Source organism: Urocitellus parryii, chromosome 7, assembly GCF_045843805.1.
Source record: "Urocitellus parryii isolate mUroPar1 chromosome 7, mUroPar1.hap1, whole genome shotgun sequence".
Classification (NCBI taxonomy): Eukaryota; Metazoa; Chordata; class Mammalia; order Rodentia; family Sciuridae; genus Urocitellus; species Urocitellus parryii.
The window spans coordinates 169,526,221-169,544,896 of NC_135537.1; the positions used below are offsets into that span (position 1 = coordinate 169,526,221).

At 39.9% G+C, this 18,676-nt stretch overlaps 1 protein-coding gene across 1 annotated transcript in view; it reads right to left on the reverse strand.

The window, feature by feature from the left end:
- Ern1 (endoplasmic reticulum to nucleus signaling 1) overlaps positions 1-18,676 on the reverse strand; it is an 83,807-nt gene that overhangs the window by 52,070 nt on the left and 13,061 nt on the right. Inside the window, exon 2 of the mRNA XM_026402239.2 lies at positions 28-148. Within this exon, the coding sequence (XP_026258024.2) occupies positions 28-148 (121 nt within the window). The remainder of the gene's footprint in view (positions 1-27; positions 149-18,676) is intronic.

Sequence of the window (18,676 nt, forward strand, 5' to 3'; positions counted from 1 at the left end):
GGTGCCCAAGGACCAAATCGAAATTACCTTCTTTTAAAGTCCACTTGATGGAGCCTGTCCTCTTGCTGACAGCATGCAAGCTTCCATCCAGCGTTGACACAAACAATAAGGTTTCAGGCAGTGTCACTGTGCTGGTACTTCCAAAAATCTGCAATGGGATGTAGAAGATTCTCCATGTCAATATGATTCTTTGCCTTGGGATGTACAATCCCAGACCCCTTCCCCGAGTTATCCCTCATGAAATCCTCCATCTCACAGATGGAAAAACTAAGGTTGGAATGGCCTGCGTTCCCATCAAGAGCACATGTCTAGACAAGAGCTGAATCAGGACTGGGACCAGGTCACCTATCCTATCTCACTGTCAATCCTACTTGCAGAGAAAGCGGTTTATGACCTAACATGACAAGGACAAAAATTCCGAAACAATCTGCTGGCAGCGCCCACTGACAGGGAGAGGGACAGTATGCTCAGCTTTCTGACTTCCCTCCGGGACCAGTTGCCTATTTTACTCTCTAAAACCTGGGCATTTCATAAGACTCCATGAATTAAAAAAAAGAATAAAAATAAACATACACATACACACCACATACGCATACACTTATGAATAAAAGCGTGACCTCAAACTTCAAACTGTTCCTCACAAGCAAAATACAATTAAATTAGAATGTACCTTTTTCTGCTAAATGTTATTTAAAAAATTCAAAATACTTTAAAAAAAAAATCTAAAGTCTATGAAATTATCTTTCTGATCCACTGCTAGTCATAATAAAAATTACAAATTAGTAAATAATCTTTCTAGGAAATACAAAAGTATTCATACTTCTGGATCTTGTAATATTTCTAGAAATAAAGAAATAATTTCAGATATGCAAAAGCTCTGGGCACAATGATATTCATTACATCCTATTTACGTATAACAAAAAAAAAAAAACCCCAGGAAGAACAAAATTTCTAGTATCTAAAAGGCTAAAATAAATAAGGATACATAAACTGAATAAAATGTTACATAAGCATTAACACAGAACTTTGAAAAATCTACAGTACAGAAAAATTCTTATACATGTTATCAGTAAAAATTTTAGAATCCAAAGTGGTCATAATTATACTGGACAGATTTTTGTCTGCCTGGCTTTGCTAGGAACTGGACCCTCACCCATGGTATCCACAGGTGCAGTCATGTGTGCATGCTAGCAAGATTTCCTAGGGACCCACTTAGCAATGTAACCCTTGTAATAAGATTTTCCCTTCCGTTGTGACTATACTATTCCACAAATTAGCTGGTTCCTGTGAGGGGGTCTTGAATCAAAAATAGGACAAAGCAATTTGTTTATACTGAAACCATTTGAATTTTGTCATAAATGCTATTTTTAAAAAATTGGACTATGGCTGACTTTTAGCATTAAACACAAAAGTTATGGTGGGTTGCTTGTGCATGAGAGCCTGATTCCAGAATGCCTTATCTCTCTCATTAAGAACCAGGATGAAGCCTAGTTAATCCTTTAAAAATTTAGGCCCTGATGGCACTCTCCAGAGTAGGCTGAGTTGGGGGGTCAAACACTCCAATCTTTGAATTCCTTTTCCATGGGGGAGACCCACTAGTGAAGGGGGGATGGGGTGTTAGAACTGCTGCCAGAACCTTGCTCTTTCCATCTATCTCTTGGAAGTGCCTGGAGGGGGGAAAGGTTCAGCCTTTTGCTTAATCCCGGGCCACGCCCACTCCCTGGAGGAGAAGGAACAACAGCAAACTTTACTGCTGCCTGCTGGGTCCATTCTCTGTGCAAGGTCTAGAGCCTCAGGAAGAGGAGTCTGCTTTTAATTCTATCTGTGTAACCAGGAAACTAGTCTCAGATCTGAAATGGATGGGAAAACAGGAATCTCAAAGGTAATGTCTGCCCTATCTGAGGATCCAAAGGACACTGTGTTAGGAATGGTTAAAATCACTTTAGCCCAGAAGGTAATAAGCCACATCTGGACCTGACATGAGGAAGCTGCATGGTCCAGAGCACCAGGCTGTTGCTAAATGAGATAGCGCTATCTCCCAGAGAAGAGAGTGTGTTTGCAGCTTGCTGTTGGATGTACAGATCAGCTTAGCAGGAGCAATTCCAAGGCTGAATAAATGACAAGGTAAATGTATGCACACCTGGGGGCCAAGATGTGGACCCTTCCACCTACTGGTCAAATAGTGACCACAGGAATAACCATTTGTATAACAAGTCTTGGAATCTAAGAATTGAGTTGGAATCTCTGGGTGGCTGAAGTAGAAAGAAAACTTGGGAGAGTACTATGAACACGTTCTCTGCCATGTGGTAAAAGCTGGATGATAGGAAGAGAAACAAAAGGAAGGCTAAGGAGAAACATGGCTCACAGATTGAGATAGAATGCCTGACTACTCTTCCCTGGGATTCAGAGACACCCCAGTCCTAAGAGTAAATTTCCCTCTTTGCTTAAGCTTGTTGGAATCAGGCTTCTGTCACCTGCAACTGAAATAGTCCATGCCTCGGACACTCCTATTTTTAAAAATACAAACATAAAAAAAGATGAAGAAAATATTGCACAATTACAGCAATAGTACTTTTTCTTCTCTGACTTTTCAATAATATGATGCCATTTACATTGAATCTTTTATGAAGCAAAAAGGAGATGTACAAATTAGGAGGTGACAGAAAAGCTACAATTTGAAGAAGCTTCAGCAAGCACCTGAGTTCTAGATGAAGTGCTTTCTATCTCAGGATATTAGGCAACTTGACCACCCTCGATCATCAATACTAACCAGGAAGGGACCAAAACTTGGAAACACAGAGGTCTCCTAATCAGATCATATACATCTAAGAGCAAGAGTTTGTTGTTACTATTAAAACTTACAGTTTAACAATAATAAACTAAATGTTCCCGAATACATCTTTTCACATAATTAATATTTAAAAGGGTCAATATTCACTAAAACATATCAATGTTACTTCGATATGAGTGAAGACAAAAGCCATCTGCTTTGTCTGAGCATATTAGAAACCACAGGAAGAAAAACTGTCTATGGTTGGCTGGTGAATCGAAATATAATACTAATCACACAACTAATGTAGTCTTCTAAAAGTCTCGAAAACACAAGGGTTAGAGAAAAGTTGAATTTAGCAACTGAGAGCTCTGATAGTTACTCACAATGTCCACAGTAATCTCATAACTGGAAGGTTCTTCTCGTTTAAAGTTTTCAACATTTCAAAGCAGGATGCCTGGGAGCCACTCTCCAAAGGCAAGTAAAAATTACACATTTTCTGGCTCTTCCTCCCACAGCATTTTTTGAAGCATGAAAATGCCTGCTTTCAAATATAGTTGCTATAACTAAAGAATTAAATATGCTTCTAGATGCCTTTTGTGATTCTGAACACAACTTAGAACTACTTGTACCTGAACATTGAAAAACACTGCTTCACGATAATAAACTTGTCCATTACCTTTGCCCAGCCGGTTCAGTCTTCAGTGCTCTTTTCTCTAGAACGGATGAAATAGCAACAGGCCCTACGGCTATACATGCTAGTTTCCAGAGAGCCTGAAAATAGAAAGAAAAGGCCGATTCTACAGATCCGTTTCACACTGACTATCTGGAATATGACTCGTGTTTAAAAGTAGTAGAATATATACACCTAGCTTTGACAGTGACTTTTAGGAAGTACTCAATAGTATGTAGTCTAGTCTACCTTAAAACTAAACATCCATTAGCTAATTGGTATAGATATCAGGCTCTGTTTACATAGTCCTTCTCATACAAGGTGACTGGAGATCATTCTGGAAAGGCTGAGCTTGAGGACTGAGAAGCTCGGCTACTGGAGGCACATGATTCTTGGGAAAGAGCTCCTGGTAAAACTAGCAGATTTCACTTAAAGGGATTGAGTGACAGAAGGGTACTTTCTGCAGCTCTGCTTAGCAAGGATTTCAACAAGGCCCCTCGCCTCCACATAAACAAAAGCAAAGCCTAATGTTCTGATTATAAAACAATTTCCCCCCAAAGTCCAGCAGCTTCAATGAGGCACCACTTCCTTGGTACCACAGAGATACAAAAGTAACTCTCTACTGCCAATGCAGAGATAAGTGAAAGGTAAGTCACCAACAATTTACTTTTTCTCCATATTCTGAACTCAGCTCACTTTTAGTTCCTTTTGCATTAATTATTTTATGCTTCAATAAGGAAAAACTATTTTCTAAAATGATCCCTGAGCCAGGTACCGTGAGTGGTGCATGCCTGTAATCCCAGGAAGCTGGTGAAGGAGGATTGTAAATTCAAAGCTAGCCTCAGCAACTTAATGAGACCCTGTCTCAAAATAAAAAATAAAAAGAGCTGAGAATGTGACTTAGTGGTACAGTGCCCCTGAATTCAATCCCCCAGGTCCAAAACAAACAAACAAAATCTAAAAAATAAAATGCCCTCTGAAATAATTTTGTTTAGAAAAAATTTTCAGTGAAGAGAATTACGGACCCAAGGGACAGGTAAGTGTTTAAACAGCATGAAAACAAATGGAATAGCCTCTAACAAAAACCTACCAATTTCTAAGCCAATATCTGGGACCATTCAGGCAAGAAAGTGGTTCACCAGTGGCTGAAGAACAGCCAGCAAAGACCCATTGGCTTGGCTTTGAAGGTCATGCCTATTACTAAAGTTGCCACTTTCCCTCACCCCCCCCCCACTCCAATGAGCACAGCAGGAGGCACTGAGGAAGCTCCTCTGAGATTCAGAACACAGGACTGCTAAAGGTTTCTCATCCGGGTTTCAGAAATGCTGCACTTTCTAAAGAAATAAAATTCAGAAAGTGCAGACACATTTTAAAAACTAGTTTCTAGGTTAGGTGACTACCTAATAACAAAGATCAGAAATGAGGTTAATGCAACCATCTCTAAATCAGTGGGAATAGGCAGTTTCATGCACACACATGCCTCATAACTGTAGTCTTACAAAGCGATTTATACTCCATGAGGATTGTAATCTCTGTCCCATTTACAAAACTGGAGCATAATAACAGGACTATAATCTCTGTTCCACTTCCAAAACACCTTCAAAAAAAAGATATACACACATATACGCAGAAGCCCTACAACTGTTCTCAGGCAGCAATGCCAATTGATGAAATCTAAATGTCCATCTCTAAGAACTAAATTCATATGGTTCTATCATGGTGCTGGTTTAGTGGGGTGAGTAGAGTTAAAACAAAATTTTTCTTCTATGAATCTTCTCCCCTTCTCACTTCCATCACTATAGACTATAGTATTTATAAAGTTAGAATATAATAATCTGGTTAATAACAATTATTTTTTATTCTTTTAGGAGTATCATATCAACTGCTAGGATTTGTTCAGAGTCTGATTTTTCCTGGTGTGTTGTTTGTGCTGTTGTTATTAACTAATATTCCTGCTATATTGCATAATCCTAACTTTCATTTTATTTAAAGTTAAGAAAACATTCCTTCAAATTAAAAATACCAATAGTTGTATAATGCTAGCAAGGCATGTGTCTCCAATGGGATATTATACAATACCATGTGTACTTAGATTCCTGGAACCCACACCTGCCATCAACAACCAGGCTGCCTCCTGCAGTGAAGAGGCTCCTTGCCAGGACTCACATCTACTGGATGGCTGGTCTCTGAGGTAAAGCCAAGGCAGACTGACTTAAGGATTGATTCACTTGGGGTGGCCAGTCAATATACATCACAGCATTACAGATTAGACTTGAAATAGGCAAGTGAGGGAAGCATTACAAAAGAAAGACTTCTAAAGTATTTTTGTTTTGCTACATAGTAAAGGCACATGAAATCTTGAGAACAATTAAAGCTATGTGTTGCCAAATGCAAAATAATAAATTTCAAGTAAAATTAGAATGTGCTAAAGAATCAGAGCTTATAATTATTAACTATCAATAATGCTTGAAGTTGGGAAAGGTATTCTCCAAAGGGAGTCATACTTATGGCCAAAGGACCTAAAAACGGAGACAAGACAAGACTGCAAGTGCCCATCTGTAGACACAGCAAGGGTGGATGGTTCTGATGGAGAACAAAGCAGAGGCTGGTAACAGGTAGTGGCAAGTAGACTAAATTATTCAGCTAGCTCTAAATGGTTGAAGGCCACAGGATGGATCAGCTGATTTTAAGAAATATCAGAAAGATGCTTTCTAGTGTGCAATAACAGGATTGCAGTCTTGCAAGTCCTCTTAAAAAAAAAAAAAAATATATATATATATATATATACACACACACACACACAAAAAAAAAAAAAAAAAAAAAAAAAAACCACCTTGGGCAGTAATGTCAATCCAGTAGGAAGTACTTCAAAATAGTGTTTTATAACAAAGACTCTTGGCAGGCATTATGTGATATTTAAAAAAAGGAATATCTGGGTCTACCATTCTATTTGTAACAACATTGTCTACTTCAGACTATAATCGAAAAGCCAGACTATTGCTGATTCTGGTTGCTCTACAAAAGTACCCAGCAGAGTACTGTCATTCTAATGCCATTCAATCCCATGGTAGGAGGCTGGGTCTGATGAGGGCCAAAAAACTATTAAGAATTCACCAAAGCACCAGGTGAAATCACCACCAATAAGTACGTAGTGCACAGACCCATGACATGCAGCTCTGTTAGTGGTAAAGAAAGCCCACATGACCCACAGGAGTGAACTCTCAGTAAAAGGCCTACCTTTGAAGGTATCCCTTTTTTTTTTCTTTTTCACTTAGTGAGGTGGCTCAGTATGTTGCCCTAGACTGGTCTTTAACTCTAGGGTGCAAGTGACTCTCCTGCCTCAGCCTCCCAAGTGCTGGAACTATAGGCATGTGCTACAGCCCTGGTTTTTAAAGTATTTTAAGTAAAGGCCTGATTAGACAGATAAAAAATTTTCTTTATTCTAATCAAGCCCTGGTCCCCAAACCCCATCTCATTTATACATCTGATTGAAAAGCAAAATACTCATCTCTACATATGGAGACTTCTATAAAGCTACCTGTGCACAGTGATATGGAAATCTCACAGCTTTCAATCTCCTATCTACTGAAATGGAATAAAGACTCAGAACAGAAATAAAACATAGGTGATGGTAAGAGACTCTTTTACTTTAATTATAGTTTTAAGGATTCCAGACCACTCCTAAATCATTCCAAATTCTGTTATACTTTGTTTACCTATGTTCAGGTCAGCAATAATCCATCAGCCATACAGTTCCTTCTAACCAGTCTATCGGCTGTTATATTTCCTGATACTATGTCAATAAAGGTAACCATGACATTTGTTTTGGATGGGAGTCAAGTGTCTATCTGGGATGCAGTAAAGGGCAAGGCCTAAACGAACAGTGCTGTGTGGTTTCTAAACTAAGCAGCAGGGAGAGTTAAATTAGTATTTGTGGTAATTCTGGGGTGTGGTGTAATTAACCACTACCCAAGACAGTTAGAATTCTTTGGCTCAGGCTACTCCTCCTCTTTAATGGAACTGATAAAAGGTACTTCACAAGTCCAATTTATTCCTGAGCATAAAGGTATGATAATTTCACAACAGGTTAATGTATTTCCCCCAAAACCAGTTTTGGGGCCCTAGGCTAAATGTCTAAGTTCAGTGGATTGAAGTTTCATTTGTCTTCATGGTCCCTCTGCCACCATGGGAGGAAGACAGACACCTGGGCAAGAAAGGTGCTCCAGGAAATCCCTTATTATACCATGGTCAAGAAAAGCCCTGTTCTTCCTGTAGTATCAAATCCTTAAGGTCCCCAAGGATCCTTGGGGAGCTGGGCCAAATCCTGCATTTATAGATAAGAAAACTAAAACCCAGGGGCTGGGGATGTGGCTCAAGCGGTAGCGCGCTCGCCTGGCGTGCCTGCGGCCCGGGTTCGATCCTCAGCACCACATACCAACAAAGATGTTGTGTCCGCCAATAACTAAAAAAAAAATAAATAAATATTTAAAAAAAAAAAAGAAAAATATTGTTTAAAAAAAAAAAAAAAAAAAGAAAAGAAAACTAAAACCCAAAGTGACATAATCATTTAGCAGCTGAGCTTAGAATGCAGGTACTGCCACTATTTTTTGTTATCTTCACTAAAGAGAAATAACTACAACTTAGATCTAGTAACAATTGAGATACCTACTAGGCTCACTTACCTTGTTGGAGAAGCATCCTAACAAACTTAATTAATAAAGGGCTGACTCAGGCTGTAAATTCATAAGGCCGTCACTGACTTCCAAAAAGCCGAACTTGATCCATTTTAGTATGACTCCTCATGTGTAGTTAAACTGTTTTTGAGAAATCCTCATGTGATGTGATCAATGCATAATATATGCAGGTGTGGAAATGTTACAGTGAGGGGCAAGGGTTGTAGCTCAGCGGTAGAGCGCTTGCCTAGTATGTGTGAGGCACTGGGTTCGATCCCCCAAAAAATAAACAAATAAAGTAAAAGTATTGTATCCATCTACAACTAAAAAAAATTTTTTTAATGTTATAGTAAACCTCATTAATTTGTACAATTAATATATCTTTAAAATGTACATGAAGTAGATAATATCATACCTACAAAGCAGAAGAAGAAATCATTGTCCTCATATGGAAACCCAAGGGAAAGTCTCAATTAGATACTAAAATTCTCAAGGCACGTGCGGTGGCGCACACCTGTAATCCCAGCGGCTTGAGAGGCTGAGGCAGGAGGATTGTGATTTCAAAGCCAGCCTCAGAAAAATCAGGGCACTAAGCAACTCAGTGAGACTCTGTCTCTAAATAAAATACAAAATAGGGCTGAGGATGTGGCTCAGTGGTTGAGTGCCCCTGCGTTCAATCCCTGGTACCTGCCTCTCAAAAAAAAAAAAAAAGATACCCAAATTCTTAGTCCTGATAATAGCAATTGATCTGAAACTGTCAATTTTACTTTTTATATTTTGGCTAGAGATTTCTTTGAAGGGAGTAGAAAGGAAAGAGGTCAAGTAGAAAGTGGGTAAGTACTCTAGTTAAATAAAAATTATATACAAACAACTGTATTTATGTTATAATTGCCACCTACACTTGCCATATGTTGCCAAACTTTACAAGTTAAATATCAGCAAATACATCGCTAGTAGAGATACTTGGCCAGACTGACTTCCCCAGCCAAAACCCCCATGGTTTGAAATATACAGAGGATTACCCACTTCTCTACCAAGTCCACCATTCTCCCTTCCTTTTTCCAATTATCTGGATGGACATATATAAGTCCATATGGCTCCACACAACGCAGATCAAACAGCAGGACTGTTTACCACTTCTGGAGTATGTAATTTCCAAGATGAAAAGGGCTGAAGAGATGGCCTTACCAAACCTCTCATTTCACAAGAGGGGAAATCAAGGCCCAGAGAGGTGAAGTGACTTGCCCAAGGCACCACAGACAGTTAACATAGGCACAGAGCTGGCTCAAGGTCTCTGCCTTCCCATCTGATCTTTTGCCCAGTGCACCACACTGTAATTTCACTACTTTAAATCATGGTTCTCTGAGAGTTATAAGTGTAAATTATTTCAAGCCTGAAGCTCCCCTTTGAATCCTGCTAGAGTAGATGAAGATCAGCACTCTGCTCTGATATGAGGGTTGGATCTTTTAGATGAGACCAAAACGTAATTTATAGATTCTCTAAAGACATCCAATATACTGAACAACACTGCAAATTATACAGGGTGTGGTCTTTAAAAAATTATCCAGATGAAAATTGAGATCCTACTATAGATCTAAGTGGGGGGGAATAACACCACAAAAAGTCAGAGGCCACAGTCTTAACCACCATAAAAAAAATCCTGGGCTGGGGCTGTAGCTCAGTGGTAGAGCGCTCATCTAGCAGTGAGGCACTGGGCTCAATCCTCAGCATCACATAAAAATAAATAAAATAAAAGCATGCTCTCCATCTACAACTACAAAAATTTTTTAAAAAATAAAAATTCCTATAATACATATCCATCTAAGCGCACCTCTTTAAATTTTTAGAATTTTATTTTTTGATATAAAAGTTATATATGCTTATCGTGTACAACATGATGTTTTCTTGTTTTGCAATATTGGGGATTAAACCAGGAGCCTTCTACCTCTGAGTACATCCCCAACCCTTTCTTTTTAAGTCTTATTTTGAGACAGGATCTTCCTAAGTTGCTGAGGCTGTCTAAAACTTGTGATCCTCCTGTCTCAGACTCCAAGTAACCAGGATTACAGATGTATGCCACCACACCCAGTGATGCAGGCTTCCCCCCCCTATTTCTTTTTGGCAGTACGTGGATTAAACTCAGGGGCTCATACATGCTAGGCAAATGCTCTACCATTAAGCTACCTCCTCAACTCAACACGGTGTTGTATGTATATACCATGAAGTGGCTAAATCAAACAAATGAACAAATTACCTCACATATTTATCTTTGTGTGTGTATGTGGTGAGAACATTTAAAATCTACTTTCAGCAATTTTCAAGTACGTAACAAAATTTTTTTTAACTACAATCACCATGTTGTAAATAGATCTCCTGAATAGCCCAGTTCTAATGATCTTAAAAGATGCTCTGTCATAACGATGATGATGCAGCCACTGTCAAGAGTTAACATGATTCTGTTAACATCAGTGCCAAGGAAATGCACACCACTGATTAGCACAGGGGAACACCTTTGAATAGCAAGGACCATCTTAAAGACCATAAACTGATGGGCCTCACAATGTAAGCTATGACTACTAGAAGGAATAGGACACTCATTAAAAAAAAAAAAAAAAAGGATACTTAGTGACTTTTCCATGTGAAAAAAAAATCTTAAGTCATCACATTTCTATAATTTCAGCACATATATTTATTTTTCTAGGCTCATTGAAGAGGTAGTCTTTGTACAAGTCTCATATATTTGGACAGAGATAGGAAAGCATAAGAAACTGCTTGGAAGACTTGTGTTGGTACAACCAAACCCACAGAGCTGTGGCTTGCAAATGGAGGACTCTGAGAAACAGGCAAAAGCAATAGGAACTGGCCAGGAGGGAACACTGCTTCTCTCTCCAGCTTATCAAGTGGTTGGCAGGAAACAGAAGCAGGAGAGAATTACCAACAAGGAGATAGCAAACCTTTGGGCTTAAGGAAGAGGATTTTCTATATACATCAAAGCACAAAATTTCTTTCTGAAAAAGGGAAAATGGCTCCCAGATCAGGGATAGGGAGGGGACATGTTTTATAGGACATAATCTCCTATCAATAGGCTCAAATTTCCCAGGAATCTCTATCCTTAATGTCACCATCCTGGTCAGGTTCTGCTTACTCTGGAGGTCATCCAAACTTACTGCCAACTTCTCTGAGTCCAGAAAGTAGATTACATGGGCATGTGGACCATGGGATAAGGTAGCTAAGCTTCCAAATTCATTTTTTCTTTTGAAAACTAAAGAATAGCAACATTCTCTAAATGCTAGGGAAGCAAAATAAACATTAAGAATTTCAAAGGCAAAAGTTATATAAATAGTAAGGAAGATCACTTAATAAAAGAATTGGTAGTAGCCAAAGATATCATCAGAAAATAAACAAAACTCAAAAACCTGATCATCCACTCTGTCTCAAATCTCAGTTGCTCCTCATCCCTTACCCTCACGGGCAACAGTATACAGACAGTGCTGACAGAGACAAGAGAGAACGATCAAGGAAAGGTTGGAAGAGTTTGCCTTGTGGTGTTTAAGAAGGAAGAATGTAACTGCTGAAAAGATTTTCACCAAATATCACTGCATTTTAATTTCTAGAATTGTATGTTAATCATTTGAAACCTTATGTGGCACATCATTTTCTGATGACACTGAACAACTGGACAAGTATTTGTTCAGTTCAATATAGTGCCTGGGCAATATGATATGGTTTTTAGAAGACAGATTCTGGAGCCAGATTACCTTGGACAGTCATTGACAGACTCATTTGTGCCTTAGTTTTCTCATCCATAAAATGGGAATTGTAATAAAATCTACTTATAAGGGTTGTTGGGAGATTTAAGTGAAATAATATCTTCTTAGAACAGTGCCTGGAAATACAGTGAGTGCCACATTAGTGAGTTATTATCATTATTAATCATAATTATTACTGTGTGAGACACTACAATCTAATCACAGTAAAGGAGATCTGATCCCTGCCCTCATGGAGAGTATTGTCTATCTAACAAGGGGCCACAGAAGTCAAATAATCATGCAAATAACCAACTGCTCTAAGTGCTTGGAAAGCGACCCAGTAGGAACCATGAGAACATAACAGAGGATGATCTGGTTTTGTGATGTGTGTGGTGGTGCTGGTGGGGTTACAGTGGCAAAGGTTTCCTTGAAGGAGTAACATGTGAATTAAGACCTACAGCAGGGCTGGGGCTGGGGCTCAGCGGTAGAGCACTTGCCTAGCAAGTGCAAGGCCCTGGGTTAGATCCTCAGCACCACATAAAAACAAATAAAATAAAGGTATTGTATCCAACTACAACTAAAAAATATTTTTTTCTCTTAAACGATCTACAGGAAAGGGGAAAGGAAAGGAAGAATTCCCTAAGCAGAGGGCATGGCTAGTGCAAAGGCCCTGAGATAATTTCTGGTTTTTCAGGATAAAAGAACCAGAGCGGCTGGAGAAAAAAACCAGAAGGGGTCACAGGTAAGGTGGGGCTGGGGAGCAGGCAAAAGCCCAGGGGTGCACTAACACAGGGTGGGCCACCAAAACCTGAATTTCCTTTATGTGTCTGATTTGTTGCCTATGTGGCCCACAGAAAGGGCAGGAAGGTGTGTGGCTCTGGAGGGAAAACCCCCAGCTCCACTAAGGTGAAGCCTGGGGACATCAACACACAACAATCTGTGTGCACACCCCAGCTGTCTTCCCTACTTATAATTTAATATTTACTTTAGACTAATATTGCTTAACTGGCTTATAGCTGAATATGAGGGTAACACACCAAAACTTGATGGAAATGTTTAAATGTAGCCTTCATGACAACCCTGATGCAATTTATTTATTTATTTATTTATTTTTATTTTTTGTAGTTTTCTTATCTGAAAGTCTGGCCAATCATCTGATATAAGATCAGAAAGTACCCCCTGAAGGCCAACGTGTTAAACCTCTCCTGTCTTCTTTTTGGTTTTGTACTGGGGATTGAACCTAAGGGTGCTTAATCACTGAGCCACATTCCCCAGCCCTTTTAATTTTTTTGAGACAGGGTCTCACCAAGTTGCTTAGGGCCTTGCTGAGTTGCTGAGGCTGGCTTTGAACTTGTGATCCTCCTGTCTCAGCCTCCCAAGTTGATGGAATTACAGGCGTGCACCATCATGCCCAGCTCTTTCCTGTCATGTCAGGGTTATTTGAGTAGGTAGAAATCATGGGGATGCTAACCTCATAGGATGAGGTTAAGTCACTGAATCATGGTCTCACAACACTCAAGCAGGTAGTAAGGACTTGAAGAACTTAACAGTGTTGCCCAGACACTCCCTGCTTCGCCTGTCTTCCTGCTGGCTGACTCCTTTAGTTTCTAACTCTTGCTAGTCCACTTATTTCCACCCCACCCTCAGACTCTCTCTTTTATCCTACATATATATATAAAAGAAGGGTCCTGGTGTATAGGAGGCACTGGAGCACCAAGGCCAACACAACCCCTGCCTTCAAGGAGCTGACCACCCAGCAGAGGAACTGTGGAAGGCAAGGAAAAAGACTTTAAGTCCTTCATGTTTCCTGACAGCTGAGTTGGCAGCATCCCCAAGCCCTGCCTGGGGCAATCCCTAAGCTTCTGAGCCACATTACCCTGCTTGGCCAAGCCATCTCACTCTTCAGCCTACCCTGTGTCCACATGACTCTAAACCTGTTGATTATCTCCTTGAAACTCCAGGTTCAAAAAACCAAAGTCCCTTGAATTATCCCCATGAACTTGGCACATACTTAATAGATTTTTATGGGGGGGTTGGGGGGAATGAAGCTGAAAGAAGGTGACGTGGGGCACACATGTGTGTGTTCTGGTTTGGGCTCTGGGCTAGTCATTAGACTTATCCAGGGATCAGTTTCAGGTTCTATGAAGGAAGAAGACAGAGTTGGATGAAACCTTTTAGTTCAGAAGCACAATCATCCTGACTTACCTTGGCTTCATCTCTCTTCAGGATTTGCTGTAGATTCTTCCAGCCCAAACCAATCAAAACGTTCCCCAAATCCACTGAGACAGTTTAAAAGTCTTGTTGTTGATGCCTCTGAACACAGGTCATTCCCAATCCTGATCTTGCAACATCATGGTGTTTCCACTTATCTCAAAATGTTGCAACACAAGATACTAGTAATAATCTGATTCACTTTAAGGTTCAGGGTGGGTTAAATAAATACCACAGAAATCAGCTAATATTATATGGGACCAGAAGATTGACTTTCAGTTACATATACATGCTATAGACTCTAATATCACCATCACCTACACTGAAAGGGAGACCCCTATTCCTCTCCAAGCCACAGATCAGATAAGTGACTGAACTTTACTAGACATAGAAAACCCCAGAGATTTCTAAGTATAAACCATCAGATCAAGATGACTTAGGGTTTGTTTCAAAAGCAACTGTGGCCTGGTTCCCAGTCAGTTGAGTTCCAAAACTATAGATAAACTTCTTCTCAATCTCTATGTGTAAAGGAAACCATTTTCTTCTTTGCAAAATCAGACCAGGGCAAGTAGAAAATGAACCCTACCAGAATGACAGGATAAAATCACTGGCTTGTTCAGAGCAAGTAATATGTTTTAGATCAGAGACTCCACAAATCTGACCTACAATTTTCTTACAGTATTTCAATTGATCTGGAAATGATACAAATACTTCTATAATGGAAAAATTTAATTTCGTTTGATGTAAAATACACACACACACACACACACACACGTATTTGGGAGAAGAGCCATCATAAAAATCAAAGAGTTGCTGGCTCTGTTCCCTGAGTTGAGGGATATTCCAAGGTTTCCCTGACATAATTTTAAATGTTTTCTTTTCAAGTTATAAAATTCTACAACAGTCACACTCAACGTCTCAAATTTGTTCAGGATTTTCAACTTGTGAGTTGTTGACATCAGTCCTCTAGAAGATTAGAGGAGAACAAACCAGAGTGCAGACCTGTACGTTAACCCAACACTAAGTGGCACGATGCTCCCTGGAGTGCAGGAGTCTTTATCTGCAACCGCACAGTGGTCAGGAAAGGCCCACACTTCTGGAAGCCCTACAGGACAGGTGGGCTGTATCTGATGAAACTACACAATTGTGGCGACTTGCCACGCCCCATCTCTCTTGCTCTATGTTTGTTGGGCCCCCCATCCCTGCCACAGAAATTTCTCACATTCTTTATAATTTATATATTTACATGTTATTATTCCTTGCCTGTCTCTACCATGTAGATATAAGTTTCGTGAGGGCTGGGGGTGACATTAATGTGTATCAGTGCTTGGCACATAATATGTGTGTTATGGTTTAGATATGAGGTGTCTCCCAAAAGCTCATGTGTGAGAAAATGCAAGAATTTTCAGAGGTCTAACTTGTGTGTGGATGGGTTAAACCACTGACACAGATTAACTGGTGGTAACGGTAGGCAAGTAGGGTGTGACTGGAAGAGGTTAGGTCACTGGGGGTGTGCCTTTGGGGTTTATTTTTTGTCCCTGGTGAGTGGAGTACTCTCTCTACTTCCTGGCTGTCATGTCCTGAGCTGCTTTCCTCCACCACGCCTTTCCGCCATGATTCTGCCTCATCTTGGGCCCAGAGCCATCACTGAACCTCTGAAACTGTGCGCCAAAAAAGGTTTTCCTCTTCTATTCCTTCCTTCCCTCCCTCCCTCCCTTCCTTCCTTTCCTTCTTTTTTCCTTTTGGTACCAGGGATTGAACCTAGAGGTGCTTAATTACTGAGACACATCCCTAGCCCTTTTTATTTTTTTTATTATTTTTTATATGTATGAAATCTTTAGTTTATTTATATGTGGTGCTGAGGATCGAACCCAGTGCCTCACATGTGCTAGGCGAGCGCTCTACCACTGAGCCACAGCCTCAGCCCCCCCTTTTTATTTTGAGATAAGGTCTCACTAAATTGCTTAGAGCCGGGCTGGGGATGTGGCTCAAGCGGTAGCGCGCTCGCCTGGCATGCGTGCGGCCCGGGTTCGATCCTCAGCACCACATACCAACAAAGATGTTGTGTCCGCCGAAAACTAAAAAATAAATATAAAAAAAATTAAAAATAAATAAATTGCTTAGAGCCTTGCTAAGTTTTGCTAGGCTGGCTTTGAAATTACCATCCTCCTGCCTCAACTTTAGCTGGGACTACAGGCATGTGCCACCACTCCAGCTGTCTATGTTGTTTTTGTTAGGTCTTTTGATCAAAGTAATGTAAAGCCAGGGCTAGGGATATACCTCAGTTGTTACAGTGCTTGCCTCACATGCACAAGGCATTGGGTTCAATCCTCAGCACCACACACACGTATACACACACACACACACACACACACACACAAAAAGTAATGCAAAGCTGACTAAACAACATACTTTCAAATATTGGTGAGTTTGTGCCCAATCAGGGACAACACCAACAAAAAAAATCAATGAATAAACAAATGGACAAACAGATGGAATAAAAAGATGAAGTTCACCACATTTAGGAGCTTGAGACCAGAGGTCAAAACAAAACAGCCCTCCGATCTTCCATTTCCCTAGGTGAGAATATGACATTGGGCCAAAAAGAAGGTGGCTTGCAACTGTTCATTTTAATGTAACTGGTGTCTCTAATCTAAGGAGACATCTGGAAATGGGTCCACCAGAGAAATTTTTCTGGTTCCATTGCCTTACTTTACACATGGGGCAGGGGTGGTTCATTTGCCTAAAGTCTCACGGCTAGCTAATAGAGAACCCTCACCTCCCACTCCCCATCACTGGGAGAATACATTGTCATTGTGTGGGTCAAATGTGTATGGAAACAAGTGACTGCCATAAATTACATTTTAAAACTGCTAAAACAGTCAACCATGCCAACCTGCCTACTGAAGGGGTGAAAAACTGGATCTGCCAGCTGGGACTTCTTTTCCATAAAGTTCAACCAGAAATCGTCCCACATGGGAGTCTATATAGACACCAAGACAGTTCCAAGGATGTTTTAAGAGTGACCTTCAATTCTACTAACACTGCTTTAGATTAAATTTACCAAGTCAACGTGGTACTTAGGAATGAGTTTCCTCTTATTGTTAATCTAACAAATAGGATTCTTTGGGTAGCAATCAAGATTAGTCCAATTACTTAAAACAACCACCTGGTCATTTTCCACTTTCGCAGTCAGCCCTGTCAGCTCTGTCCCAGGACAGAAACTGTTTGGAGCAGCTGTCCATCCAGGTGGTGCAGCTGATGAACATCCACCTTCTAGCTCTCCCCTGAAAAGGAGAAGGCCCGGCACCAACTTAGCTTCCTACCACTTACCATCCATGCACATCCTGGTAGCAAAGTTCCTTTTTTTTTTTTTCCAACTTGTTTATTTATTTACTTACTTAAATTAGGTATATATGTCAGCAAAATTCATTTTGATTCATTGTACACAAATGCAGCACAACTTTCCATTTCTCTGGTTGTACATGATGTAGGGTCACACCCTATGTGAAGTCTTACATGCACCTAGGGTAATGATGTTCATCTCATTCTACCATCTTTCCCCAGGCACCCTCCCCACACTCCCTCCTTTGCCCAATCAAATTTCCTCCATTTTTCCCATGTCCTCCCCACTCCCCGTTTTAGATCAGCATCTACTTATCAGAGAGAATATTCGGCCTTTGGTTTTTTGGGATTGGCTTATTTCACTTAGCATGGTATTCTCCAACTCTATCCATTTACCTGCAAATGCCATGATTTTATTCTCTTTTAATGCTGAGTAATACTCCACTGTGTATATATACCACAGTTTCTTTATCCATTCATCTATTGAAGATCTCCTATGCTCTCAGATAGGCAAAATTAATATTATCAAAATGGCCATACTACCCAAAGCACTATACAGATTAAATGCAATTCCAATTAAAATCCCAACATCATTCTTTATAGAAATAGAAAAACCAATCAAGAAATTCATTTGGAAAAATAAGAGACCCAAAATAGCCAAAGCAATCCTTGACAAAAAGAATAAAGCAGGAGGCATCACAATACCAGACCTTAAACTATACTGCAAGCTATAGTAACAAAAACAGCATGGTATTGACACCAAAATAGACTTTTAGACCAATGGTACAAAATAGAAAACACAAAGACAAACCCCCATAAATACAGTTGTCTCATATTAGACAAAGGCACCAAAAATATATGTTGGAGAAAGACAGCCTCTTCAACAAATGGTGCTGGTAGAATTGGAAATCTATATGCAGCAAGATGAAAATAAACACCTATCTCTCACCATGGACAAAACTCAACTCAAAGTGGATCAAGAACCTAGGAATTAGACCAGGGACCCTGCGTCTAATAGAGGAAAAAGTAGGCCCAAATATTTATTGGGTTGGATTAGGGTCCAACTTCCTTAACAAGACTCCTAAAGTGCAAGAAATAAAATCAAGAATTAATAAATGGGATAGACTCCAACTAAAAAGCTTCTTCTGAGCAAAAGAAACAATCAATGAGGTGAACAGAGAGCCTACATTTTGGTAGTACATTTTTGCTACACACACATCAGATAGAGCACTAATCTCCAGGATATTCAAAGAAC